A 24,815-nucleotide genomic window follows, 5' to 3' on the forward strand; every position below is an offset into this window, starting at 1 on the left:
TCTCATCAATCTCTTCCTTCAGCTTTTTGAATACCAATACAATATCTGTATCAAGATTAAGCTGCAATTTTATTTGTCCTTCTTACAGCGTGTAATGATCTAGACAAGATACAATCACGTTGAATATTCAGAAGGCAAGCAGAGTTTCTGTGTGCTTATGTCTTATTTATATGTAACACTTTTATTAATCCATGTGGAAGTATATAAGAACAGTCTTAAAAGCATTTAGCCATTTCTTACTAATACAACAGAATCATAGTCTGCAGCAGCAGAATGAATAGAAGCGGAGAGTTGTCAACGCATTGAGACTAGTGATATTAATTATTTAAACAAAATAGCAGTAGTAAAAATATTCTTACCACATATTTATATCCTTTATATCCTTTAGGCTAATGTAGTATATAAGTGTTCAAACTTCATTCTTAAGCACTGACAAAAAAATAATGCTTTTTATGTGTAAGATTGCTAGGAAATGGTACAGTGGATTTCATTTTCCTAAAGGTCAAATAAATAAGACAAGAGAATATGAATCTGACTCTGCCACATAGAAAACTGTTAGAATTGTAATTTTCCCTAATATTTTTTGTCATCTAAATGAACATTTTTGGGATTCAAGACTTTATTTTCCTGGAGCAAACATAAAATTTTAAATGCAGTGTAAATTTAGAAAAGCTTTCAGCTGTGACATGCTTAATACTGTGTAAGCTTTTTTAACAACTTTTCTCACTTCTGAGGCTTCATACTTCTTTTCTTGCCTTGTTCATTTATTTTCAGTGCCCTGTGGTGGAATTTTAACGAAGCGCAAGGGGACCATTTTGTCTCCTGGTTACCCTGAGCCTTATGACAACAATCTGAACTGTGTGTGGAAAATCACAGTACCAGAAGGAGCTGGGATTCAAGTATGTATATTTAGTATTTTCTTGTTGTCTGTCATTGCATTTAAAACTAGTTTTCCTGATTCAAGAGCATGAAAAGAATATTTATCCAAACATTCTTTCTCTCGCTAATGGCTGTTAAGATTGAGCTTATTCTATATCTGCATTTCTTAGAGGTGAAGATTTACAGAAATCTTAAAAGCTATATCCATATATTTTAACTTAGAGAAAAGCACCAGTAATTCAAAATATACCATTTCAGTAGGTCATTCAGTAAGAAGCCAGAGGAAATAGATATGCTTTCTGTGTTGTTGTTTTGTAAGTGTTGTTTGTTTGTGTGTGTGTGTTTTCCCCCCCAGAATCTGTATATATATATATCTTTTTTGCAGAGTGAATTAAATAGGTCTTTTTCTTGGGAAGATTATATATGCTGTCCTAGAGGCTATGTTATTTTATGTATAATTATGAAAGTTCATATGGGATGAATTGACAGAACATTGAAAAAATTCTTCTTTACAAATTAAGAACATGGATTAAGAACATGGAACATATTAGAATTTATAACTTGATCTTATTTCTAGAACACCAATTACCGTGAAAACACGATTGTAAGTTTTCTATTTCTTTCCTTGCTTAAAATAAAAATATGAAATAAAATAAAATGAACTATTTTGATTCTTTGTGTAAGACTTTAATAAAGATTCAGTTTCCTACTGGACACCATTTGAAACATAAGATATTTCTAAATTTACATATGAAGTTTTTGAAAGAAAACAAGAAAGTCATTGTGGGTGATTTATTGTATCTGGTTTTCAAAATTATAGAGCTTTTACTTTATTCTCCCGTATCCTCCAGATATTTTTTTTTTCAAAGTAAAATGAGTTTATAGTGTACTGCTATATAGCCATAACAAAAATTGTATATTTTTGTTGAAAACTATTTAAGAAGAATATGAAGTCTTTACAGAATAACACATAACAAATGCAACCTAAGTTCATACCTGGTAACATTTAAAAGTTTATGAATTAAATTTCAAAGCTATTAGTGCCTATCAGCAATAGTTTTTAGAACACTAAATCATATTTGAGACTGATTTTGAACACTACTTGTTTATAGTATTTGACAAAGAAGTTAGGATTCTGCACAAGGTGACTGAGTTGCTAGCTTTTATTTCAAATTAGGTGTCTAACCTGCATGATATTCTTCTGATTAAGAGCCATAATGTGATAATAATATGATAATGCATTTGGTAATTTTTTATTTTATTTTATTCTATTTTATTTTATTTATTTATTTATTTATTAATTCTCACAAGTCTTTCTGCAAAAAGATCTTGTTTCTTTCTGTTATCATGGACAGTCACAAAATGTGATACTTAGGCTTGATCCTTTGACTCATTTGGTTTTGAACGCTAGCTCTGAGAAAGGCCCTCATATAGTGAACAGAATACAGATGATACAGGAACTGTAAGATGGAGCCAAATGTAAGATGGAGTCAAAACCCTCACACCATATTTACTGAAATCTATCTGAGAACTGAACATGGATTTATAACATTGGGTTTATGACATGGGTGTATGGCACTAAAATAATTTTTTTTTTTTCTTTTTTTTTTTTTTCCCCTCCCTCCATAGGAAAGAGCAAAAAATATCAGATATATATATCATGTATACATATACAATTATTATTCTGCAATTCAGCTACTTAAGGAAACATCAGAAAACTTGTGTGCCTGATTTTGTCTTACTTGCAAAGGAATGCTCATCTTGAATAGCCACATTAGATAATGTCTTGTGTTTATTTAGATGTATAAAATATCTGGACATTCTACCTGATCAGTATTCTCTCAGTGTAGCGAAGATATTTTCCCTGCTTCAAAGATTAAAATAATAGATTTGCAATACATTCTCCTATATCAAGTGTGTATGAGAGTATTATAATAGTATGAATCTATTTAGGTGTGAATAACTACATTGTTGAATTTTTTGAAACAGTATGGCCAGAAGTGAATGATGAATTCTGTAATCGTTTCATATAAAATCATTAATATCAAATCAAAAAAGCAAAGATTTAAAGGTTGATTTGGGTAAATTGGAAGAGGATGAGTTGAAAACCAATCTTAAATAACTGAAACTTAAACATCAATAATTTTATCTGCTGTGGTTCCTTATAAATTAAGTCAGAAAGGTACCTTGAGTAATAGATAATTCAAAATATTTAGTATAGATTTTTACTGCCTGAAGAAATGACTTTTTTATTTACTGGCTACTGGGAGGCTAGGGCTGTAACATACATACCTTGCACAAAAATAGATGTTTTAAATTAGATATTTTATGACTAATGCAAAACAAAACCTGTAGTCAGTAGCAATATGGCACTTCAAACATATTAAAAACATGAGATAAATTTAAATTCAGTCTGCAGGTTTCCTAGGTACCTGTGCTTCCTATTCCGTATGTTCCTGACAGAGTCACAACAAACAAGCTGGAGGACTTAAAGATAGAGCACAGCCCTGCCAAAAAGGACCTGGGGAAACTGAGCATGAGCCAGCATTGTGCCCTCACAGCCCAGAAAGTCAGCTGTATCCTGGGCTTCATCAAAAGAAGCGCTGTCAGCAAGTCAGGAGAGGTGACCCTGCCCCTCTGCTGTGGACTGGTGAGACCTCATCTGGAGTACTGTGTTCAGATGTGGAGTCCACAGTAAAGGAGAGATGTGGATCTGTTGGAGTGAATCCAGAGGAGGGACACAAAAATGATTGAAGGAATGGAACAAACATGTCTCCTACAAGGACAGGCTGAGAGAGCTGAAGCTGTTCAGCCTGCAGAAGGACAAACCTGATAACAGCCTATCAGTATCTAAAGGGAAGCTATAAGAAAGAACAGCTCTTTAGCAGGGTCAGCTGTGACAGAACAAGGGGAAATGGTTTAAGACTAAAGGGGGGGATATTTAAGTTGAATATAAGGGAGAAGTTATTTTACAGTAGAAATGGTGAGACACTGGAACAGGTATTCCAGAAATGTGGTGGTTGTCCCATCCTTGGAGACATTCAAGGTGAGGCTGGATAAGGCTCTAAGCAACATGGCCTAGCTTTGAATGTCCTTGTTCATTGAGGGGTCTTGGACTAGATAACCTTCATAGGCCTGATCCAGAGCTCATTCAAGTATTTACAAATCTGTTTCACTCTAAACCTAATCAATACTGATTTGGCTGTAGCATCTGACCAATTCCTGTATGATGCATAGTGTTTAAAGCTCCTGAGAAACAGCTAGGTAACCTCAGCGTTCCTTCCAGCTAAAAAGTTCAAGTCACAAATTCCACCTAGAAGAATAATTGCCTACTTGTACTGTCACTATGCTTATATCTGTTGTTGAAGATACTTAATTTTGGAGAAAAGTTAAGGAAGAAAAAGGTAGACAGAAGAAAAGCAAAAGTAATTCTCCAGCACTGTGGTTAAGACACATGAGTAGGATGGCTTCAGTTTAATTCCTGTTTCTGTCACTTTTTATATGGTTTTCATTAAAAAATTATTTCACTTAAAGAGTAAAAATAAAAAATTCCCCACTCTCTCCCCTCTAGAACAGGAACTGGAACCTGCCATTTCTGTGTTTTTCAGTGAGTGCTTTCACTTCATGAGAATGGTTTTATGCTCCCCCTTGAATGAGTGGAAGGATTATACCATCTCTGGATGGAATAAAGTGAAAGTTCTGTCTATTGCTTTCAGCATGCTAGTGAATACATTTCCCCAGGAGATAAGTCACAGATGAAAGCAGACAAACACAAGTGGCAGCTCTTACCTGGAGGAAGAATTGAAAATGCAACTGACATCATTATGGGATTGTTTTTAATTCTGGTTAAACTAGAAGAATCACAAAGAATCTGAAGTAATAGCTAATAGTGTATATTTTCCCCTCAATGTCCTTCAAGGGTGTTAGAATAGTATTCTATGCCCAGATTGCTGTGTAACTCTTGTCAGTGATAATATGTGGTTGTCACTAAGGGTCACAGAACCTATGAGTCTGAATTGGCAATTAAATCCAACTGAATTGTTGCTATGCAATTGTATTCACTTAATGATATCTTTCATTATCTTTACAATAACACTAAGAGACAACTTTTCATGATTGAAAGCAACAGAGCTCCTGAATATCCTGTTCTGTTCTATTCTGGTCTCATCTGGTCTACAATTCAAAGTATTCTTTTTGCTTTAATAAAAAGAGGATTAGGTTCGTGTTCTTTACCTTTTTTAAAAAATATAAATATTGTTATGATTTATTTCTTTATTTTTGTAGGTGCAAGTGGTGAGTTTTGCTACAGAGCACAACTGGGATTCTTTAGACTTTTATGATGGAGCTGACAACAATGCTCCAAGGCTTGGAAGTTATTCAGGTGACAGAAGACTTTACAATAAGTATTTCACAAATTCAACATGAGTTGTAAACACATTGCTTTTTTATATTTTTTTTCTGCATTTGCCACTCCTATAATTAACAACTGATAGTATTATTTTTATTATAGCAATCATTCTAATAGACTTTCATAAAGCTGAAAATTTGAAAATTTTAGTAATGAAATAACATTCAGAGGCTCCCAAGCTACAGGCATGAACTTTGAGGATATTAATCTTGTTTGTCCACTCTTGTAGCAGGTACCAGAAATACTGACCACTCAAGTAGATATCTCCTGAAATTTTACATGGCATTCTTTATCTCTGTTTTAGATAAATGAGACAGTTCTGTTTGATCTTTTAAATTTGTTTTCCTTTATTCTACTTCATTCACATGTATGAAATGACATTATAGATGAGTTTTTGTCTTGTCATTCTGAGTGTCTTGTTACAAACTCATGCTAAATCATTAAAATAACTAATCAAGCACATTTTTAGGAATAGACCTACCAAATGTTCAGAGCTGCTTTATATATTTTGTTACGATGTTTAAAGTTATCTCTGTTAGGAAGTTTGCTCTTACTTTTAAGTAAACCCTAGTGGAATCCTTCTGTCTCTGATAATGTGGTGTACTGAAAATGTAATAAAACTTTCTATAGAGACAGATATTTGGCAAGCATGCATGATGACAGTGCTTTGAGCAACCTGATCTAATGAAAGGTGTTCAGGCCAAAGCAAATGAAGTTGGACTAGGTGATTTTGGCAGCTCTGCCTGTGGCAGTGAGTTTGGAACTAGATAATTTTTGAGGTTGCTTCCAACCCAAGTCATTCTATGATTCTATGATGTTTAAGTGTCTGTTCCAACATATACAAGTCCATGATTTTATGATTCTATGACAAAATATGATACAATTGGTTTTATAACCTTTCCCTCTCTCCCATCTTCTCCTTCCACTTCACCCTTTGTCTTTTTGTACACACATTTCATCATGTAGTTAATTTCTCTGCATTTCAGTAATTTTTTTCTTTCTCTTTTCAGGAACAACTATACCTCCACTTCTAAACAGCACATCAAATAATCTGTACCTAAACTTTCAGTCTGATATCAGTGTATCTGCAGCTGGCTTTCATCTTGAGTATACAGGTAATGTAGAGATGTTCAATTAATTAAGAGTGCTTTTCAGTTCCAGACCTAAGTGGTAATAAAGAATATTCTATCTAATTGGACATTATGAGCTACATACAGTTGCTTGAATTCCAGTGGCAAAATTCTCACTTAATTACATGGGTAAAATCTGAACCTGCATGAACTGGAATGTTTTGTTCATATTCTTTTCAACTTTTATTTTCACTTCCTCAAACATATAACAGGAGTAAATGCAAACCCCACAAGCTTCTCTGGTAAGCTCAACTGTACTCTGCAGCGGAGCCCTTTCGATCCAACTGTGTCTGGCCCAGGGCAGCCACTAACCACTCCTCAGAGCAGCTGTCCCTGCAGATCCTACTGCTATAAAAATCTGGAATTTATGACCAATACAATAAAATACTCAGTACATGTAATGACATTTAAGTATATGATAAATCAGAAGAATTATTTCAAATGTTTTTATTATTTCTGAAGAGACCACAATTATAAACAAAGTTGCTATCTGAAAGAGATTGCCTTATCTTACTAAATGGCATTCTGAGAGTCACTGATGTTTTCTTAGAATTTTATTGTTACCAGGCTATGCAGTTCCCTCTGCTTATATTGCCTCTGCAGTCTGATCTGCATAATTGTTTCGTAGTTAATTCCTGTCAGTTTTACAGTATGCAGATCCCATACTCTGATCTGATTAGCCTGTCAGAGAACACAGCCTTGCAAAAATGCTTCTTTCTCCATGTCTAAAACATTCATCACAGGTTAAATTTATTGTTCTGTTTCCTTGAAATACAGATACTGTCTCAGCTTCTTACAACCTTGGAGGAAAAAAACAAAAACAAAAACATAGGAATGTAGGAAAACAAAGTAATACAAATCTGAATTCAGTGAAAGTGGGAATGCCTCTGTGCATTCATACTGTCCAAAAAATTGAAGCACGTAGTGTAACTAATATGCAGCTCTCATCCCTAAATAAGGAAAGCATTTACCATATATTGTTACAAGTGCCATTCCATGCCAAAGTCAATAGATATAGATGTGATGGGTGTGTGCATGAATTTATAGTGTGTATGAGTGAGAGTTTGTGGACATATGCAAGATATTCTCTGTGAATGAATAAATCAAAGAATAAGCTGAAAAAATGTGATTTAGAAAGAATATTGATGTCTCTCAGTTGATACGTAGATAGCCTCAGTGAATTATCAAGATTAATAATTACTTAATGTTTCACATACAAGTGATAGAGATATGCAATTAAGAAAATAATGCAGATTTTGTGATGGAGTAAAGAAATCAGACGAGTAAGGAAACAGACGAAGGGGTAGAATTACTGAGAGAAAATACTGAATTGCTGACAGAGTAAACTGAATTAAAATTTTCTGTGGTACACAATATATTTTGTAAATATATTCTCTTAAATTATTGTGCACATATAGTAATTACTGAAGTGAAGTCTGTGGTCTGTCAAGAATGAAATAGGTTTAAGTGACCACAAAAACTTCATAAAATCTGTCAAATACACTATGAATCAAATAAAAAATAGAAAATATTATCAAGATTGTTTTGAAATTTAAAATAGAGACACACTTTTACAAAACCCCATACTGTAAATTCCAAAATGACTGAATGATCTTGTAGAATGTGGAAAACATAAAGAGTTAGGCATCCTGTTTTACCATGCTCTGGGTCATAGCAGAACTTAAGCTTGTTTTCAGAACACACAGTCTAGGTTGAACTACACAGGAGTTTGTAATTTGTAAAACACAAGAAAGATGCAGAGCATATGGAAAGGGTGCAGAGGAGGGCCACTAAGATGATCAGAGAGCTGGAGCACTTCTCTTATGAAGAAAAGTTGAGGCAGCTGGGCTTGTTTAGCTTGGAGGAATAAAAAAGGCTCTGTGGAGACCTCACTGTGGCCTTCCAGTACTTGTAGGGAATGCATAATCAGTAGGGGGTTGATCATGATAGGACAAGGAGGAATGGTTTTAAACTTAAACAGGGGAGATTTAGGTTAGATATTAGAAGGAAGTTTTTCACTCTGGGTGGTGATGCACTGGGGCAGGTTGCTCATAGAGGTTCTGGATGCCCTCTCCCTGGAGGCATTCAAGGCCAGTCTGGATGTGACTCTGGGTAGCCTGGTCTAGTGGTTGGCGACCCTGCCCACACCAGGGGGGTTGAAAATCAGCTAATGCCTTAAACCAGTAATGGACAATGAGGAAATAGGACCAGACTAAGAAAAACTGATAAAATTTTGCAGTTAATGTAGATCTTGACTTCTAGCCACCAGCTGTTTCACTCCATAGATCCTGGCTATTGCTCCCTATTACTAGCTAGGGAAGACACAGCATCTATTAGCTGTAGATTGAAGGATGCATAGGGTTTTTCTTTGTTCTTTTGTTTTCAACCTTATTTTCTTTCACACGATGTGTAGAATTTCTATATTGGGATGAATTATGAATTTGATAAAGGAGATATAGTTGAGGAACAATACTTTCCCGTCACAGCTAGGAAGGAAGATGACAGAGTATTTATAGGTCTCTTGGACTTTTGTCTCTTGGAGAATTCTGCACTGGAGAGTCAGATTTGTCAGGATTTTTCTCAGGATTTGAGAGCTAATTATATAAAATTCTTGTCTTTATACTGAAATGTCACCATTAATGCACTGATCAGAAAATAATTCATTAATTTGCATGGCCACTCTCGTCTGATCATTTCTGACAATGTTTCCTGCCATAAAAGTCTGGATTATGCTCTTAGAAAAAGTAAGTAAAACATAATGATCACATTTTAATGACAATGCTTCACACAATTACTGCTTTTCATTTGGAACCGATAGTAGTGGAAATCAAGAAGAGGAGTTAGATAGTACATAATTCTTAGTGAATATCTCGTCAGAGTTAAATGGTAAGCAGTTGTCAAGTGAGTTGGCTGTAAACATTTTTTTCATTGTCTTGTCTACTTCCATTTCACATATTCAAGTATGCACAAATTTGAGGAGAAATATGTATCTTGCCATTTCTTTTGTCACGGAGATCATATTCTAAAACTTAATACGAATCCCATGAATAATTGTGAATCTATTGTCAGATTCTATGGTACTTCAAATGTCTGAACTTTTCAATTTTTCACAGCTATAGGTTTGGACTCTTGTCCTGAACCACAGACACCAAGCAATGGGATGAAAATTGGAGACAGATACATGGTTGGAGATGTGGTTTCTTTCCAGTGTGACCAAGGTTACTCACTTCAGGTGAGCGAAGTTTCCAATTTCAAATGGTACCTTTTAGTTCTTCAATGTGATTATAGTTATGTCTGTCAATATCAAGTGGATACTGAACATTGATTACACGACTAATTTCCAAGACTTACAGATATTTCTATAAAATACTAAATTTCAAACATTCAGTGTTTCTGACAAGAGTCTGTGGTCCTATGTTTCTTCTTCATTAATGATTATAGCTTATCTATTACTGATGGTGTCTTTGGTATTTATAGCTGAGCTCTGAGAATTCACAAATTAAGTTAAACTGCCTGATGGACAATACAAAAAGTGGACAATAGGAAAATGAAGCTGTGAAAATGATCATTGGAATCTAACTTTTTTTTTCCTTGGGAAATGTCAATTTTTTGTTTTGTTGGTTGTTTTTGTTGGTTTTGCTTTGTTTTGTGACCTTGTTTTGCTTGTTTTGTTTGTTTTGCATCATGTTTTGTTTCCAGACTTTATAAAGTCTGGAAAAAAAAAAAAAAACAGGCAATCCACAGTACATTCCTGAAATAAAGGAAATACAAAGAACACTGGAGCATATACTGTGCAAACACATATGAAAATACTCCTCCTTCTGTCATGTAGAGTGAGACTTTATTACTTCATTTATTTATTTTATTTGCTTATTCTAGAAATGAGCAGATATGCCAACTTGTACCTGTGGAGAAAGTGTGTTTAATTTTATTCTAGGAGAGGAAGTAAATGGTTAGCACAGTAATAAATAAACTATTTGCTATTACTCTGTATGTTTTACAGATACTTGATTCCCTCAGATGTTACAGACTCTGAACTAATAGGGTGATTTAACATTAGAATCAATAACTATTTTTCATATGAACATTAAGCAGACAAGACAAAATGCTACTGATTTTTTAATTTTGTTTTATTATTTTTAAATATTTTCCTGCTGAATCATCTTATGTGTGCACTTCGTGATTTTGCAAGAAATCCCCAGTACTGTTTTCTGTTAGGAATTTTCATTTTATTTTGCTATCCCTGAAATACAATCACAGTTACGTAAGCTGATGATCAATAAATGTAGTGGTTTACTCTGGTGGATTTTTTAACCAAGTCTGTAACAGATTGCCTTGAAATTGTAACATCTACCCTGTTGCAAAGAGACTCTTTGTTGTGAAGACTTAGCCTAAATATCTCAGTTTTTGGCTACTTTAGCTATTTCAGAGTTGAAGGTAAATACTAAATTTAGAATACAAAGTCACAGGATCAGTTATTATGAATTTTTAATTTTAAGCCAGTTGTATCTACTGTATATAGTTAGTATATTCTTTTCATATTCCACAAATTAAGCAAATCAGTTGTATGTGTACATCATTTCAATGAGATCTTTATTTTCTAAAACCTTGACTTAAACTAAAGCTGGTGTTGTGAAATTCATTTGTAGACTGTTAGAAACAATATTAAGGGAATAAAAACAATTTTCTAATTGGCTAACTGTCCCTTGGTTAAGATTACAATTACGTTCTGCTCTATTGTCTTGGAAGTTTGATAAAATTCACAGCATACAGTCTACATTTTCTACCTTTTAAAATCTATCCTTTTTTAAAAAAAAATATTTTGTTTTATTGGAATACAAATCATGTTGCATATGTTATATACTCTCTAATATGCAAATCAGCAAATGTTGTGTTGTTTTAGGGACATTCACATATCACTTGTATGCCTGGACCAGTAAGAAGATGGAATTATCCAATTCCAATATGTTTAGGTATGTTCGTCATACATAAAACTTCTTAAACGTGTCAGAATGAAAACTCTAGAGAGATGTATAAGTGAAAAAAAAACATGAGAGAACTTATTTTAAAGTGCAAGAGATCAGACTGAGATGAAGATTTTTTCAGTATTCTGCAGAATTAGCAGAACTTTTCTGGAATGCTCAGTCAGAAGAAGAAAGAGCAACATATGCACTAGTCACTGTTTCCTGTATTAGTTATGAGACCTCCAGAAACCCTTACAAACATGGTTCATTTATTTATTAATCATTTCCACAGTAGAGTGATGAGTACTACAGAAAATGCTAACATAAAAATAACATTACATTATCATCCCTGATGAATGCACCATGAGGCATGTGTGCCCTATTTAACAAGACACTGTCATTCAAATCAAGCTATATAGAAGACTATATCAATATTGTTGAGAGAAGCACTGGAAGCCTGCCAGAAACCTGAAGCATCTGATATGCACTACATTCATCTCTTTAGGTGATGAATAAATACATTGGATATAAAACTTTTTTTGCATTCTTTTTCACTGAGTTGAAAAGGCTTTTTGTTTGGGCTCCCTAATAATAAATTTTATTCATATTTATAATCTTCGGTCTATAGGAAGCAAGATCCTACAGATCTCATAATAAATGAAAAACATTATTAAGTGGTTATTAAATTATAAACTAAGAGTGCAGACTGAATGCCTCTCCTCTTTCCAAGCATGTGTACCTCAAATTCAAACCAGTCAATTCAGATAAAGAGAAATTTGTATTTTTTAAGTGCTCACTTGTAAATTACTTTGTAGTAGATATTTAGTGGTAAAGGAATGTTCTTGTATCTTTTGAAATACAAATCCTAGTGTTATATTATTTACTGTGAAAGGATCCTCAGTGGTCTGCTAGAATTTTTAGGTCATCACTCTTTTGAATAATGTCATTTTTGATTTTTTTTTTTTTGGCAGCACAATGTGGTGGTGGCATGTCAGACTTCAGTGGAGTGATCCTGAGCCCTGGGTTTCCTGGCAACTATCCTAGTAGTTTGGATTGCACATGGACAATAAAGTTGCCAATTGGTTTTGGTACGTGTTCACTCATGAGCTAAATAGATTTTTGTTTAGAGTGGTTTATAGATTCAAAGCACAGTATATATTTTAACACATTATGAGTGTTTATCCTGGGAAAATGAATAAATAAATAAATAGATAAATGTGTGTGACAAAGGAAATCGAGCAAGGCTGAACAATGCATGAATATTTGGGAAGGTTGAGGTTGTTCAGGAATTTGCAGAGACAAAAGTGTACAGAGTGGACTGACAGGCAAAATTTTATAGCTTTCCTGTATTACAGTAAATGAAAGAGAAAAAAATGTCAGTTAGCATGAGTTTGCTGTTATTAAACAATGGCAGCTTAAACTTTTGACAAATTTTGTTCAAGGAATTAAATAAAACACTAGGTCTATAAATATTATGGATAGAGAAACAGCAAAATCTGAATATCACAGAATCATAGAATCATAGAATGGATTGAGTTGTAAGGAATCTTTAAGATCATCTAGTTCCAACCCCCCTCCTATAGTCAGGGACACTTCCCTCTAGACCAGGTTTCTCAAAACCCCTCCCAACATGGCCTAAAATGCTTCCAGGAAGGAGGCATCCACAACCTCACTGGACAACCTGTTCCAGTGTATCACCACCCTCACAGTAAAGAATTTCTTCCTAATAAATATCTAAATCTACCCTCTTCCATTTTAAAACCAATTACCCTCTTCCTGTCACTACATCACAGAATCACAGAATTGTAGGGGTTGGAAGGGACCTCTAGAGATCATCGAGTCCAACCCCCCTGCCAAAGCAGGCTCCCTACACCACGTCACACAGGTAGGTGTCCAGGCGGGTCTTGAATATCTCCAGAGAAGGAGACTCCACCACCTCCCTGGGCAGCCTGTTCCAGTGCTCTGTGACCCTCACTGTAAAGAAGTTCTTGCGCACATTCGTGCGGAACTTCCTATGCTGAAGTTTCAGCCCATTTCCCCTAGTCCCATCCCCACGCACTACTGAAAAGACACCAGCGACATGCCCTTATAAAAAGTCCCTCCCCATCTTTCCTGCATGCCCCCTCAGCTACTGAAGGATGCTATAACATCTCTTGGAATGCCTGTATAGTAAGGAGAATTTGTAATGTTTTGGAAGGTTGGCAAAATCAAATAATTACATTTTTAAGCAGAAACTTTCTTATTGCATGTAGATTATCTTCATGGAAAAAAGAACAGAAATTATTAAGGTAATGTTAATTTAATTACAAACAAGCCTTTTTTTTTTTTTTTCTGTAGCATACAAAATATTGTTCAATTGTTCATAGGCTTTCCTAGTTTTGCTGAAATCCGTACTGGTTACATCAACTGGCTTCTCTTGTTTAGCTAGGTGGGTAACCTTGTTATAAAAGAAAATTTTTGTTTTTGAAAAATGATTTTGTCCTCATGTGTTGGCTGTTACCAATTACTGAGTTGTCATTCAAATGTTTTTCATTAATAAATAGCTTAGTATTCCAAAAGGAGAATATAATTATCTTAAAATGCCCTAGACCAGTTTTGCATTACCTTGTTAACGTGTCAGGATTAGTAAGGTATGAGAAGAAAGAATGCCTCACGCTGAAATCCATGAATTGCACCTGGGAGCATAACATAAATTTCCACTAATGACATTGTTTTCTGATATTATCAGTCTAAAGCATACATACATTATTTCCCTTTGCTGGTATTGAAATTAATGCCTTTTATTTTCTGACGTATTTTTTAGGTGTCCATTTACAATTTGTGAATTTCTCAACGGAGACCATACATGATTACTTAGAAGTCAGAAGTGGATCTACAGAAACTAGTACTGTTATTGGGAGACTAAGTGGCCCTCAGCTACCAGCATCTCTGTTCAGCACAACTCATGAAACTAGTTTATATTTTCACAGTGATTACTCACAGAACAAACAAGGTTTTCATATTGTGTATCAAGGTAAGAGTTTGACATTCTTATGTGAAAACAGGGTGGCTGTTGAAGACTGTTTATTGATTTGCCAGACATGAGAGTTAAACATTAAATAAAAGTGACAATGGAAAAAAAAATAATAATTGTGTATTCTCTTTAAAAGATAAGTTAATGTGCAGGCAAACAGATTACTGTTTATATCTGAATTTGGTTGGCATATTAATTTACATTACAAGGATTTATAAAATAAGCATCTCTGATGTTAGATCTTTATAATTGTATGGAGATCTCAATTTTGTGTCTTGGCTTGGGAAGAAAAAATTCTAAATGATGTTTTAGAGCTCTTGATAGGCTTGGACCCAAAAATCTCATAATCCATTTAATTTCCTAGCTGGTAATTTCACTGGAAGCTTCTTTCTCTGTTGTTCCCAAGCAGACAATTCCAAACTAGTGAACGGATCATAGTTCTATTTATATAATTGTTCATTCATTTAAAAGGAACTATATCACCACTATTCACAGAAAAAGGCCAAGTGCATAGTTTCAACCATTTTGTTTTCATGATGTGAATACCATAAAAAGATGATTTTATGAGATTTTATTTATGGCATTTTGTTACAACCCTTTCAAGAGAAACAAGTCTAAATTGATTTGAAGTCATGTTACATTCTGGAAGAGAGACACTGCAAAAACTGCTGGCTTTTAAGGCAAAAATCAATTTTGAACTAAAGTGCTTGGTAAGATTTTATTCACTTCTATATGAAATATTATATAATTTGTAGCCAAAAGAGAACTTCAAAATCTACCCACAGTAGCAGTAAAAGATTACTGCTATTAATAGTGACAGCAGTCATTTTACAGATGATGCTGTTTGTGAGCAGATAATTCCAATAAAATTCCTCTCAGTGATTTTTATCATGCAAGAGAAAATTGTTTCTATCAAACAGTTACAATTGGAAGCATTCTGATTTCCAGGTTTTGCATTGCATGTACATTTCTAGTCCAATAATAAGAAGCCAGTGTCTTGAAAAAGATCACCAAGATCATAGAAACAGAAAATCAGAGAATCATTAAGACTGGAGTAGACCTCCATCCTTATTTAGTTAACTGCCCACCTATCACTAAATCATGTTTCTTAGTGCCACATCTAAATGTTTACTGAACATCTCCAGGCATGGTGACTCAAGCAACTTCCCTTGGCAGCCTGTTCCAGTGCCTGACCACTCTTTCAGAGAATTTTTTTCCTAATATCCAACCTGAACCTCCCCTGGTGCAACTTGAGATCATTACCTCTCAGTCTATCACTAGTTATGCAGGAGTAGAGGTTGACCCCCACCTTACCACAATCTCCTTTTGTATGGTTGCAGAGGGCAAAAAGGTCTCTCCCAAGCTTTGTCTTCTTCAGATGAAACAATTCCTTTAGCTGTTCCTCATAAGACCTGTCATCAAGATTGCTCACTACAAAATCTTTGATAATTCATAATAGGACCTTTAAATTCTTCTGAGAAAAAATGAGTAAAATTACAGACAGGTTTATCTTTCCTCTTCCTGATTCCTGAGAAAGTATAAGCAAAAACGTTTGTATCAGACATGATCCATCTAACCTGTTATGGTATCTCCAACTGGAAAAAAAATATATGCTATTTAGTAGCATGGAAACTAGCTAGTTTCAGCAATCCATTGCATTTGTACTCTTCCAGCATCCACAGGTGTTTTTAGGTTGCTAATTGTGTTACTCGAGAATTTGACAACATATTTGTATTCAGACTTATTCTTACCTTCTTGTTTTTTTTAGAACTTTGGTCATATCCTCTCCATAATTCTTTTACAGAACTCTGCTTTCTCTTTATCAAGAAATCATGTTTAGCCATATGCCCTGTGAAGCTATTTCTTATTATAGGAAATTTTTATTATTGCGTTCCCATCCTACCATATAAGTCAGACTCACTGACCTCATAATTGCAAAGTTCCTTTTGAAGTACTTATAGATGTCATTTGCAGTGGGGAACCATGATCTGATAGGACAGATCTTGATAGGACATAAACCTTGGGTCAGTGGCATTTCTGGTTGAACTCTATTTGCTTCTGGTACTCTGCCTTATCTATTTAGTGTAATGCTTTTGTACTTACTTCAGATTGATCTAGTGTCTTTGACCTTTGTAGTACAGGCACTGTATCTTGTCTGGAAATCTTTACACTATCTTCAGTTATAAAGACAAAAGAATTTACTGAGTTTCTCTGACTGTGGCATCTATATATCCAGAAAAGTCCTTGTTGCATTCTATTTAAATTTTGCCTTCTAAAATTTCACAATTTTTTGAAAACACAGCCTACTTAGTCACATGTATGCTTTTCTGAAACACTACACAGTTGCTTTTTATTTTTATTTTTTTTTTTTTTTAATTTTGAATTGTAGAATATGTTTTACTTCTTTTAAAGGGGTAAGAATTCACAAACTGCTAATTATTAACCTACACTACCTCATTTTAGTACATTCGCTTTCAAGAAAAAAAAGTAAATATATTTCTCTGCTTGGCTTATTTGACAATCAAACTGCATATGACTTCTATTATGAACTGTCCTTCTGATGAATAAGGGTTGAGTACCAAGTTTGTTCAAAACTAAGTTATCCAAATCTTTTCTTGAGGAATTTCAATTTTCTTGTTCTAAGAAAAAGAATTCCCTACATAAAAAGTTGTACTTCTACAGGTTCTCTCAGTGATTTATTGACCCAGTTCATTCAAACATATTTGGGTATTCCATTAGTGTTACAGTTTCTCAAATTGTACTTAAAATTTCCTGTTCACAGTTATTTTCCTGATAAGACCATTGTAGAAACAGCTCAGCATTACATTTATGCTTAGAGAGTTTGAATTTCAACCTATGAGTTTTCTGCTGTGCTTTTATTATTATTATTATTATTAATTTTTATTTTTTTTTCCCCCAGTAATATTTTTCCTGTATTAGAAACCTAAAAGTCATAAGCAACAATGCCTTTCTCCCACCTGGAAGCTTTTCCTTTTTCTGCTTTAGGAATCCTGCTGCTCTATTCCCTCACATCTTGAATTTTAGACTTCTACATTGGTGTGCATGCTTCTTAGTTTGGCCCTCCTTCTGTACCTTAATTCTGTATGAATTACTAAATATGTAATGCTGAGTACTCTACTCAAAGTTTCCCTTGCTGTTTATTGCAATTCTGCTATTCATCTTTCTCCTGCTCTTTTTTAGAGGTGTATTGACATTTGTCCTCATCCCTCCCATGGTAACACATCAATTTTTTGTACCTGTTAGTTTTTTCCCTCCTTTAAATTTCAAGACTCTTCTATAACTTCTTAATTTTAATTGTCAGGAGCTTTGACCTTTTTTGATTGAGGACTACTTGGAAGCAATTAGTAGCCAGTGTCCTCTAGTTTTAGGGATATAAGTCCATTAATTCAGTACTTATGAAAATAAAAAAGGTAAAATTAAAGGGCTAGTTTCACTTTTACCTTCTCAGATACTCTGTTCAAATAATTGTAGGGTAAATTTTTAGTTTGTTTGTTTGATTTATGCTTTCAATCTGTAGAGAATATAAGATCCTTTCAACTTTGGAAATGGTAGTATATTTTCTACCTTAGGTTTGGAAATGTAAATACATTTTTATGCATATTTCCAAAATTGGAAACACTTTACTACCAAAAATTTTGAGTCTTGCTATGATGGAAATTAAGGCATGTAAAATGCCTCGGGTTGTGTTCTTTTGTTTTGTTTTTATTCTCATGAAAAGTGTGCTTTTTTGTTTGTTGTTTGTATTTTGTTTTTATTTTGGAAAAGCTAAAATGAATTAAAAAATAGTTATTTTCTCTATTATTGTTATCTATTTCAGCATATCAACTACAAAGCTGTCCTGACCCTCGGCCGTTTCGGAATGGTTTTGTTATTGGGACTGATTTTACTGTGGGACAAACTATTTCATTTGAGTGTTTTCCTGGCTACACATTAATTGGAAATTCTGCTCTGACTTGTCTTCATGGTGTTAGCCGTAACTGGAATCATCCTCTGCCCAGATGTGAAGGTGTGTTGTGAGTGCCCTAAGAGCCCTTCAATATTTGTAGCTCCTCCTAAGATCTGTTGAATGAAATTATTTCAGCTTTTCAACTAATTGAGACCAATATTTTATATTGTATGTTTGCAGAGGAGTTATCTAACTCAGTATGTGAATTCTTTTTGCAGAGAAGCTGAAATGTTTCATAGAAGTATGTAATCACTGAAAACTTATCTAATAAGTTTATTTTTAGAAGGTTAGGCTTAGGGTCTGGAATAAGGAGATCTATGGAGCTTGTATATGTAAGTGGTGCTACAGAGTGTCAATGGTAAAAAGCTCTACACTGAATTAAGTGAAAGAGTCAAATGTTGTGTTTCTCAACTCTGGCTACTTATATTGTCTCATAAGTTGGGAAAAAAATATGCTAAAGATAGTATAAAGCACAGTTGACTTTTAATCAGTGCTTTTTGAAAACCTGTTTAGTTATTTTTACCTTTTTATACTGATATCCTTACATTAGATAAGCAAATTCAAGGAACTGTGACTTGCACATAACAAGTTTTAAGGCGGCAGAGTGAATGTGTATGATTATGTATACAATATTTTTTATCCCTAACTATATTGAAAGGAACCTGTATCAATGCAATGAGCTAAAGAATGTCAGTTATCCCGTGTCATTAGACTCTGAAACAGAGAAGGACAGATATTGAGTTAGCACAGAAATTTAAGAAGTATCTGTGTACCACAAATTTATTTGTCAAAGAGCTAGCATTTCTTCCATGTGAAATAGTTAATTTCTGGAGTCTGTGGGTTTGTCATATTTGTGCCAACATTCAGGCAGAAATTAGATTCCTGAAAAATCAAAGACGTGAAGATAGTTCACATTCAGAATTGTCATCCTGAAATTCTACAAATAATGATAATTACAATAGCAACAATAATAATAATTTATCACAATGCATTATCAATATTTTTACTGTTATCTGCATTTCTTCGTTGTATTCTGAATTATCTACCTAAATTTGTGTATTTAAATTAGAAGCTTCATCACTCAAAGATCCTTCTTGAGGCAGTGAGCCATAGGCATTTCTGGGACATGCGAAAGCTAAATTAAGACCTATCTGACACTGAATTCAGAGGGAGAAACTTTATCATATAAAAGAGAGATGACACCTCCACAGCCTGTCTTTTGAAAGTCTAAGAAGTTAGTTAATCACAAATGAATTTCAAACTTCATTTTCTGGATCCTAAGGGAACAGTAATGGTTCATGTCTTAACAGCTAAACAGTTGAGCTTTCCATTATTAGTTGGTTCTGTATTTTCTATGACTCAGAATCAAGACAAATCATGTACTGAAATGGAGTGACTGGGTTTTGTTGAATTACCTTGCCTGAATCTGCATTCTAAGCTACCTTAAAGTGTATTGCTGTGCAGGATAGCACCTCTGATGAACTTCCTGGGCAGTAGCTAGAAGTTCATTGTTTCTACTTAATATAGTAAGAGAAGAAGCAGTTCAATGACCAACTGATAGCTGATAATGAGGCTCTAAATTGTGTTGCGTGATTCCAGACTGCTAAGATTATTTAGATCTTCAAGAAATTTCTGAAGTTACTTGTCATTTGTTTGCTTTGGTATAAATATTTATTGCAGTATTTTTAATAAAAGTTTTGATGTTTTAACGTGCTACATGAATGATAATTTGTGAAAGAAAAAGATAATTAGGAATCTCTTAGTTGTACATATTTTGGTTTGAGATAAAGTGCTCATGTTGAAAAGCATAAAATTGAAATTTATATGTCTATACATGACTAATAGCAGAGATGTGCAATATGTTTAAAATTTGTATTTACTTTAGAATCTCTTTTATAAGGTTGCATATGCTATGGTATATGCTGAAGCATACCATCCTAAACATCTTTCCAGTTTGAATAGTTTTGTATCCTTTTTCCCCTAAAATTCATGTAGACTGTGCTCAGCATCAGCTAATCCTCTTTGACCCTTCTTACCTTGTCTTTCTCACTTTCATCCCTGTTCCCTCTGCTCTTCCAAGAAATCTCATTGCTGACAGTCATCAGCCCATGTCTTCACTCCCCTAAGACCTGGCTGCAAAATCAATTTTGTCAGCATTACTCAAAAAACCGTGAGAAGCTATAAGCTGAATAAGATTAGTATATCAGGTGAGGTGTGAAACTGAAAGTCTTTTTACACTACAGTTCAGAATCAAAGTTGATATCTATAAGCCATAACACATGCTTTAACTGAATACAAATAATGCACTAATAATCTATATAAGTATATTGCTTTTACATGTCACGATTTTGTTATAAGGGAAAGCCACAGGATTGGTCAGAAACTCTCCTGTATGTTGTGCTAAAAGAGTAATTACCCAATTCAGCTCTACAGGTCTGGTCATAGCAAGGACTCAGCAGGGACTCAGTACTCAGTACTGGTGAGGCCACACCTCAACTACTGTGGTCAGTTTTGGGCTCCTCTCTACAAGAAAGACATCAAGGCCCTGGAATGTGTCCAGAGACACATAGCTCTTCCTTCACCTGATAATTTTGATTGTCTACATTCTTGTGATAATAAATAAAAATAGTTTTACTTGTGTGGGGAATAACTTAACTCAGTGTCTCAGTTTAATTCTAGATCCAACTGTATTTATGACTTTAGAATTGTTCATCTTTTTGATTTGAATAGAAATATAAAAATGAGTCTGTAATTCTATGCAAAGAGCTCAGTTAAATCTGCTTGATGTACGCTGCAGTGGAGTTACAGTGGTTACAATATAGCAAATGTATTTATAACTTTTATGTGACCTGAGAAGAATGCAAAATTTGTCTAACATTTTTGAAAACAAATATCTTTTCTATAGCTCTATGTGGAGGAAATATAACTGCAATGAATGGCACCATATATTCTCCAGGATACCCTGATGAGTATCCAAACTTTCAAGACTGCTTCTGGCTTGTAAGAGTACCACCTGGGAACGGAATCTACATCAATTTCACAGTTCTCCAGACAGAGCCAATATACGATTTCATAACTGTCTGGTAAGGAAATACTTCTGGCTTTTGTTTAATTTCCATGCGACACTAAACAACAAAGTATGAATTAAAATTAGTATACCTATGATTTTGTAATTTCTTCATTGATACTGGTGTTCTGTCTGAGTGATTTGCCCTAACCAATATTTTCCAGCGTACAATTCTTTCTGGATATTAGTGGACATGGAGTTGCAGAGACTTTCTTGTTACAAATTCAGAAACTGTGGATTGTCAATAATAGTTTGCCTTGTCTATTTTTTTGGTCAAGAATAGCATATAGAAGTACGGTGTAGCCAGATTTTGAAAGACAAGTTATCCTTAAAAAAATGTGAAAATGAGGAGATGCTACTGTGAGTATTAGGCCATTTTAGGGTAACCTTTTCTTCATGTCTTCTATGTTGTCTTCTTTCAAACTATTTATGAGAAGATACAAGGCAAGGATCTATTTGGATATGAAAAAAAAAAACAACAAAACCTTAGCTAGCTATAGCTGTGGATAACCTTTGTTCTCTATATACTGAATCCATTTATTCTCCATATTTTATTTATATTATCTATATATTTTCTATATTCTGAATCCATGTTTATAATATTTATTTATTTTTTTCAGATATTGAGGCCCACATTTTCCTTGGTTGCAAAACTGTTAAATGCAGGAGGCTTTAATCTTAGTGTAACAACTCCTGTAGTAATCATGAAACTATACCAGTGAGTCCCTTAGAGATTTCAACAGCAGTTAAGACTTTTGGAAGCTTACCTAAACAGTAATTCACAAACTGAAAAAGTAGCTTTTCAGTCAGAACAGGTGACAGGTAATTTGGAGTATTTGTTATTGATTTAGTGTTTTTGTTGCACATACATATTGATTTGGCTTTATATAAATTCCTGTAGACCTCATTCATAATTTCCTAAGTATTAAGCAGCTATCTTCATTGTTGTGATCATTTTTGTAGGAGTTAGTTATTTTTCATCTTGAGTACTACAAACTGCCCTGTTCCATACCCCAAATATTTGCTTGCTTTGCTTTAAATTCTAACAAAAATTTTATTTAAATACATACAGACTGTTGTTCTGATAAAAGTCATGTAATCTTGAAGACTTCTAACTTTTCCCTACTTGAAGGATGAACTTCAGAATCTGTCCTGAATTTAGTTATATCTCGTTGTGTACATCGAGACATGCAGACATCCTTTCTCAGTTCCATCCACACAAGTTAGAACACTACTGTCCACTTCCAGCACTCCTTCCACTTTTCCCCTCCTTTATACGAAGTGATTTCATGTGCTTTTAGTAATATTCCTGGCTACATTTTAAACGTATTTCTTACAATGAATTTGTGTGTATCCCATGATAAATGTAAAACCTCAGTTTTACCTCAGTTTCTATCCTTTCCATAAGTGTATTTATATTGAGACTGAGTATTGGATGTTAACCCAATACGTGATTTATAAAGTTACATAAGCATTATTCTGTACCTTCTACAATAAAATAGGTTAAGCAAATTCAACAATATTATGAACTTACAGAACCCATCCAAAATTTTACTTTCAGTATTTCTAGTGGAAAAAATAAAAAATCATCCATCATTCAAATAATTCCTCAGATCAGACTATATGTGAATCTATTAGTCTTCATTATTAGGAACATCAGTATATTACATTTGTAATATACAAGGCTGCTCCAAAAGTATAGTCTCCTATTTTATTATGTTGCACCACAAAGTTAGAATTAAATATTGGTGGTATGGCAGTAGAGGTTGAACCTACCTGCCAATATTCCATTGCATTTTGTTGCCATTGGACAGGTAGTAGCAGAGGAATGGTTTCATAAAATTGCATCTGACATTAAAGTGCACATGAAGCAAAGATGCATCACTGAATTCCTTCATGTGGAATAAAAGGGCACTCATCGACCTTCACTGACCCTTACTGAATGTTTATGGATACCAAACAGTTGATATGAGAACAGTGAGGCTGTGGGTGGTGCATTTCAGCAGCACCAACAGCAGTGGGTCACCTCCACTGGTGCAAACTTTTTTGAAAGTGGAATGCAGGTTCTTGTTCATCTCTGGCAAAAAAGCGCAGCTAATGGTGGTGACTGTTGAAAAATAATGTTTTGTAACTGAGAATTTGCTCTATCAGATGGTGTTTGTTGTATCTGTTGTGGTCTTCATGGAAATAAATAGATGTATGTGAATAAGGATTTGAGATATTAAATAGTCAACCTCATGTCATACTTGGTTTTGACTTATGTATTTTTATGAATGTTTAGTTGAGCAGCCATTATAGCATTAAATGTAGGGGAAAAATGGGTAGGCTAAAAAATAATGAAATTTCACAATTCTGAAAAGTAGTGTCCTTGAGACAAAAGATATAAATGAAATATGCATTTGTAAATGCCCAGGTGCATATTCAAGTTGAATATTTTGTGCAGTTGACTATAAATATATATATATATATATATTTACTTTTCTTTTTTATTATTTTATTAGAGAAGCCAATATAAATTAATTGTCTTTTTAAAAATTAAATTTTATTCATTGGTTAATTTTCCTAGCAATGACCAAATTCAAAAGATTGCAGGAAGTAAGCAGTATTTGTTTTACTTCTTATCTAATATCAGCATTTGAAAACACAGGTATGGAAACATGAACATTGACAGGATGATGAAGTGCAGTCAAAAACTAAAATAATTTTGATATTTCTGTTATTTTTAATAAACAAAAACAAACAAAAAAACACGTTACATCACAGATGTGGTTGAGTGGAGGATCATGGTTTTCAACGAATTTTGATGACTTTCCCAACTACTACCCCTTTTACTCCAGTTCACATATGGAATATCAACAGGCTTTCAGTATTTATTTCATCTGGTTTCAGATGACTCATGCCTTTTAGAGTAATCTACTACTTTATAAATTGTGTAGAAATTAAGTTATTTGGACAAACAAGTCTTCTTGTATCTATTTTTCTAAGGGATGGACCAGACCAAACATCTCCTCAAATTGGGCAGTTTAGTGGCAATACTGCACTAGAATCAGTCTACAGTACTTCCAATCAGATTCTGATCAAGTTTCACAGCGACTTTACTACTAGTGGCTTTTTTGTACTTAGTTATCATGGTAAGTATGACAAACTGTACTTTCTAGTGTTTGTACTGATTACTTCTGTAATAGAATTATTTTTCTAAGTTAATATTATTAATGTGAGTGATCAACATTAGAGTAATGAAAGCATATGAAGGTCTAACACGTATAATGAAAACACAATACTTTCTCAACCAATATTTTGAAGTTACTAATAGGCAAGCGAAAACAGCACACTGTGAAGAGACTTGAGCAAAAAAGTCACTTCAGGGTCAAATCAAGACCCTGTAAG

The 24,815-nt window shown here is 34.0% G+C and overlaps 1 protein-coding gene across 5 annotated transcripts in view; it reads left to right on the top strand.

Annotated features, from left to right (window-relative positions):
- CSMD3 (CUB and Sushi multiple domains 3) overlaps positions 1 to 24,815 on the top strand; it is a 496,245-nt gene that overhangs the window by 391,511 nt on the left and 79,919 nt on the right. For all 5 annotated transcript variants that reach the window (XM_072330149.1, XM_072330150.1, XM_072330151.1 and 2 more), the window contains 10 exons: positions 775 to 899; positions 5,164 to 5,260; positions 6,298 to 6,402; positions 9,531 to 9,649; positions 11,321 to 11,390; positions 12,353 to 12,469; positions 14,185 to 14,394; positions 18,233 to 18,421; positions 21,267 to 21,444; positions 24,414 to 24,559. In XM_072330149.1, coding sequence (XP_072186250.1) covers positions 775 to 899; positions 5,164 to 5,260; positions 6,298 to 6,402; positions 9,531 to 9,649; positions 11,321 to 11,390; positions 12,353 to 12,469; positions 14,185 to 14,394; positions 18,233 to 18,421; positions 21,267 to 21,444; positions 24,414 to 24,559 — 1,356 coding nt within the window. The remainder of the gene's footprint in view (positions 1 to 774; positions 900 to 5,163; positions 5,261 to 6,297; positions 6,403 to 9,530; positions 9,650 to 11,320; positions 11,391 to 12,352; positions 12,470 to 14,184; positions 14,395 to 18,232; positions 18,422 to 21,266; positions 21,445 to 24,413; positions 24,560 to 24,815) is intronic.

Source organism: Excalfactoria chinensis, chromosome 2 (assembly GCF_039878825.1).
Source record: "Excalfactoria chinensis isolate bCotChi1 chromosome 2, bCotChi1.hap2, whole genome shotgun sequence".
NCBI lineage: Eukaryota > Metazoa > Chordata > Aves > Galliformes > Phasianidae > Excalfactoria > Excalfactoria chinensis.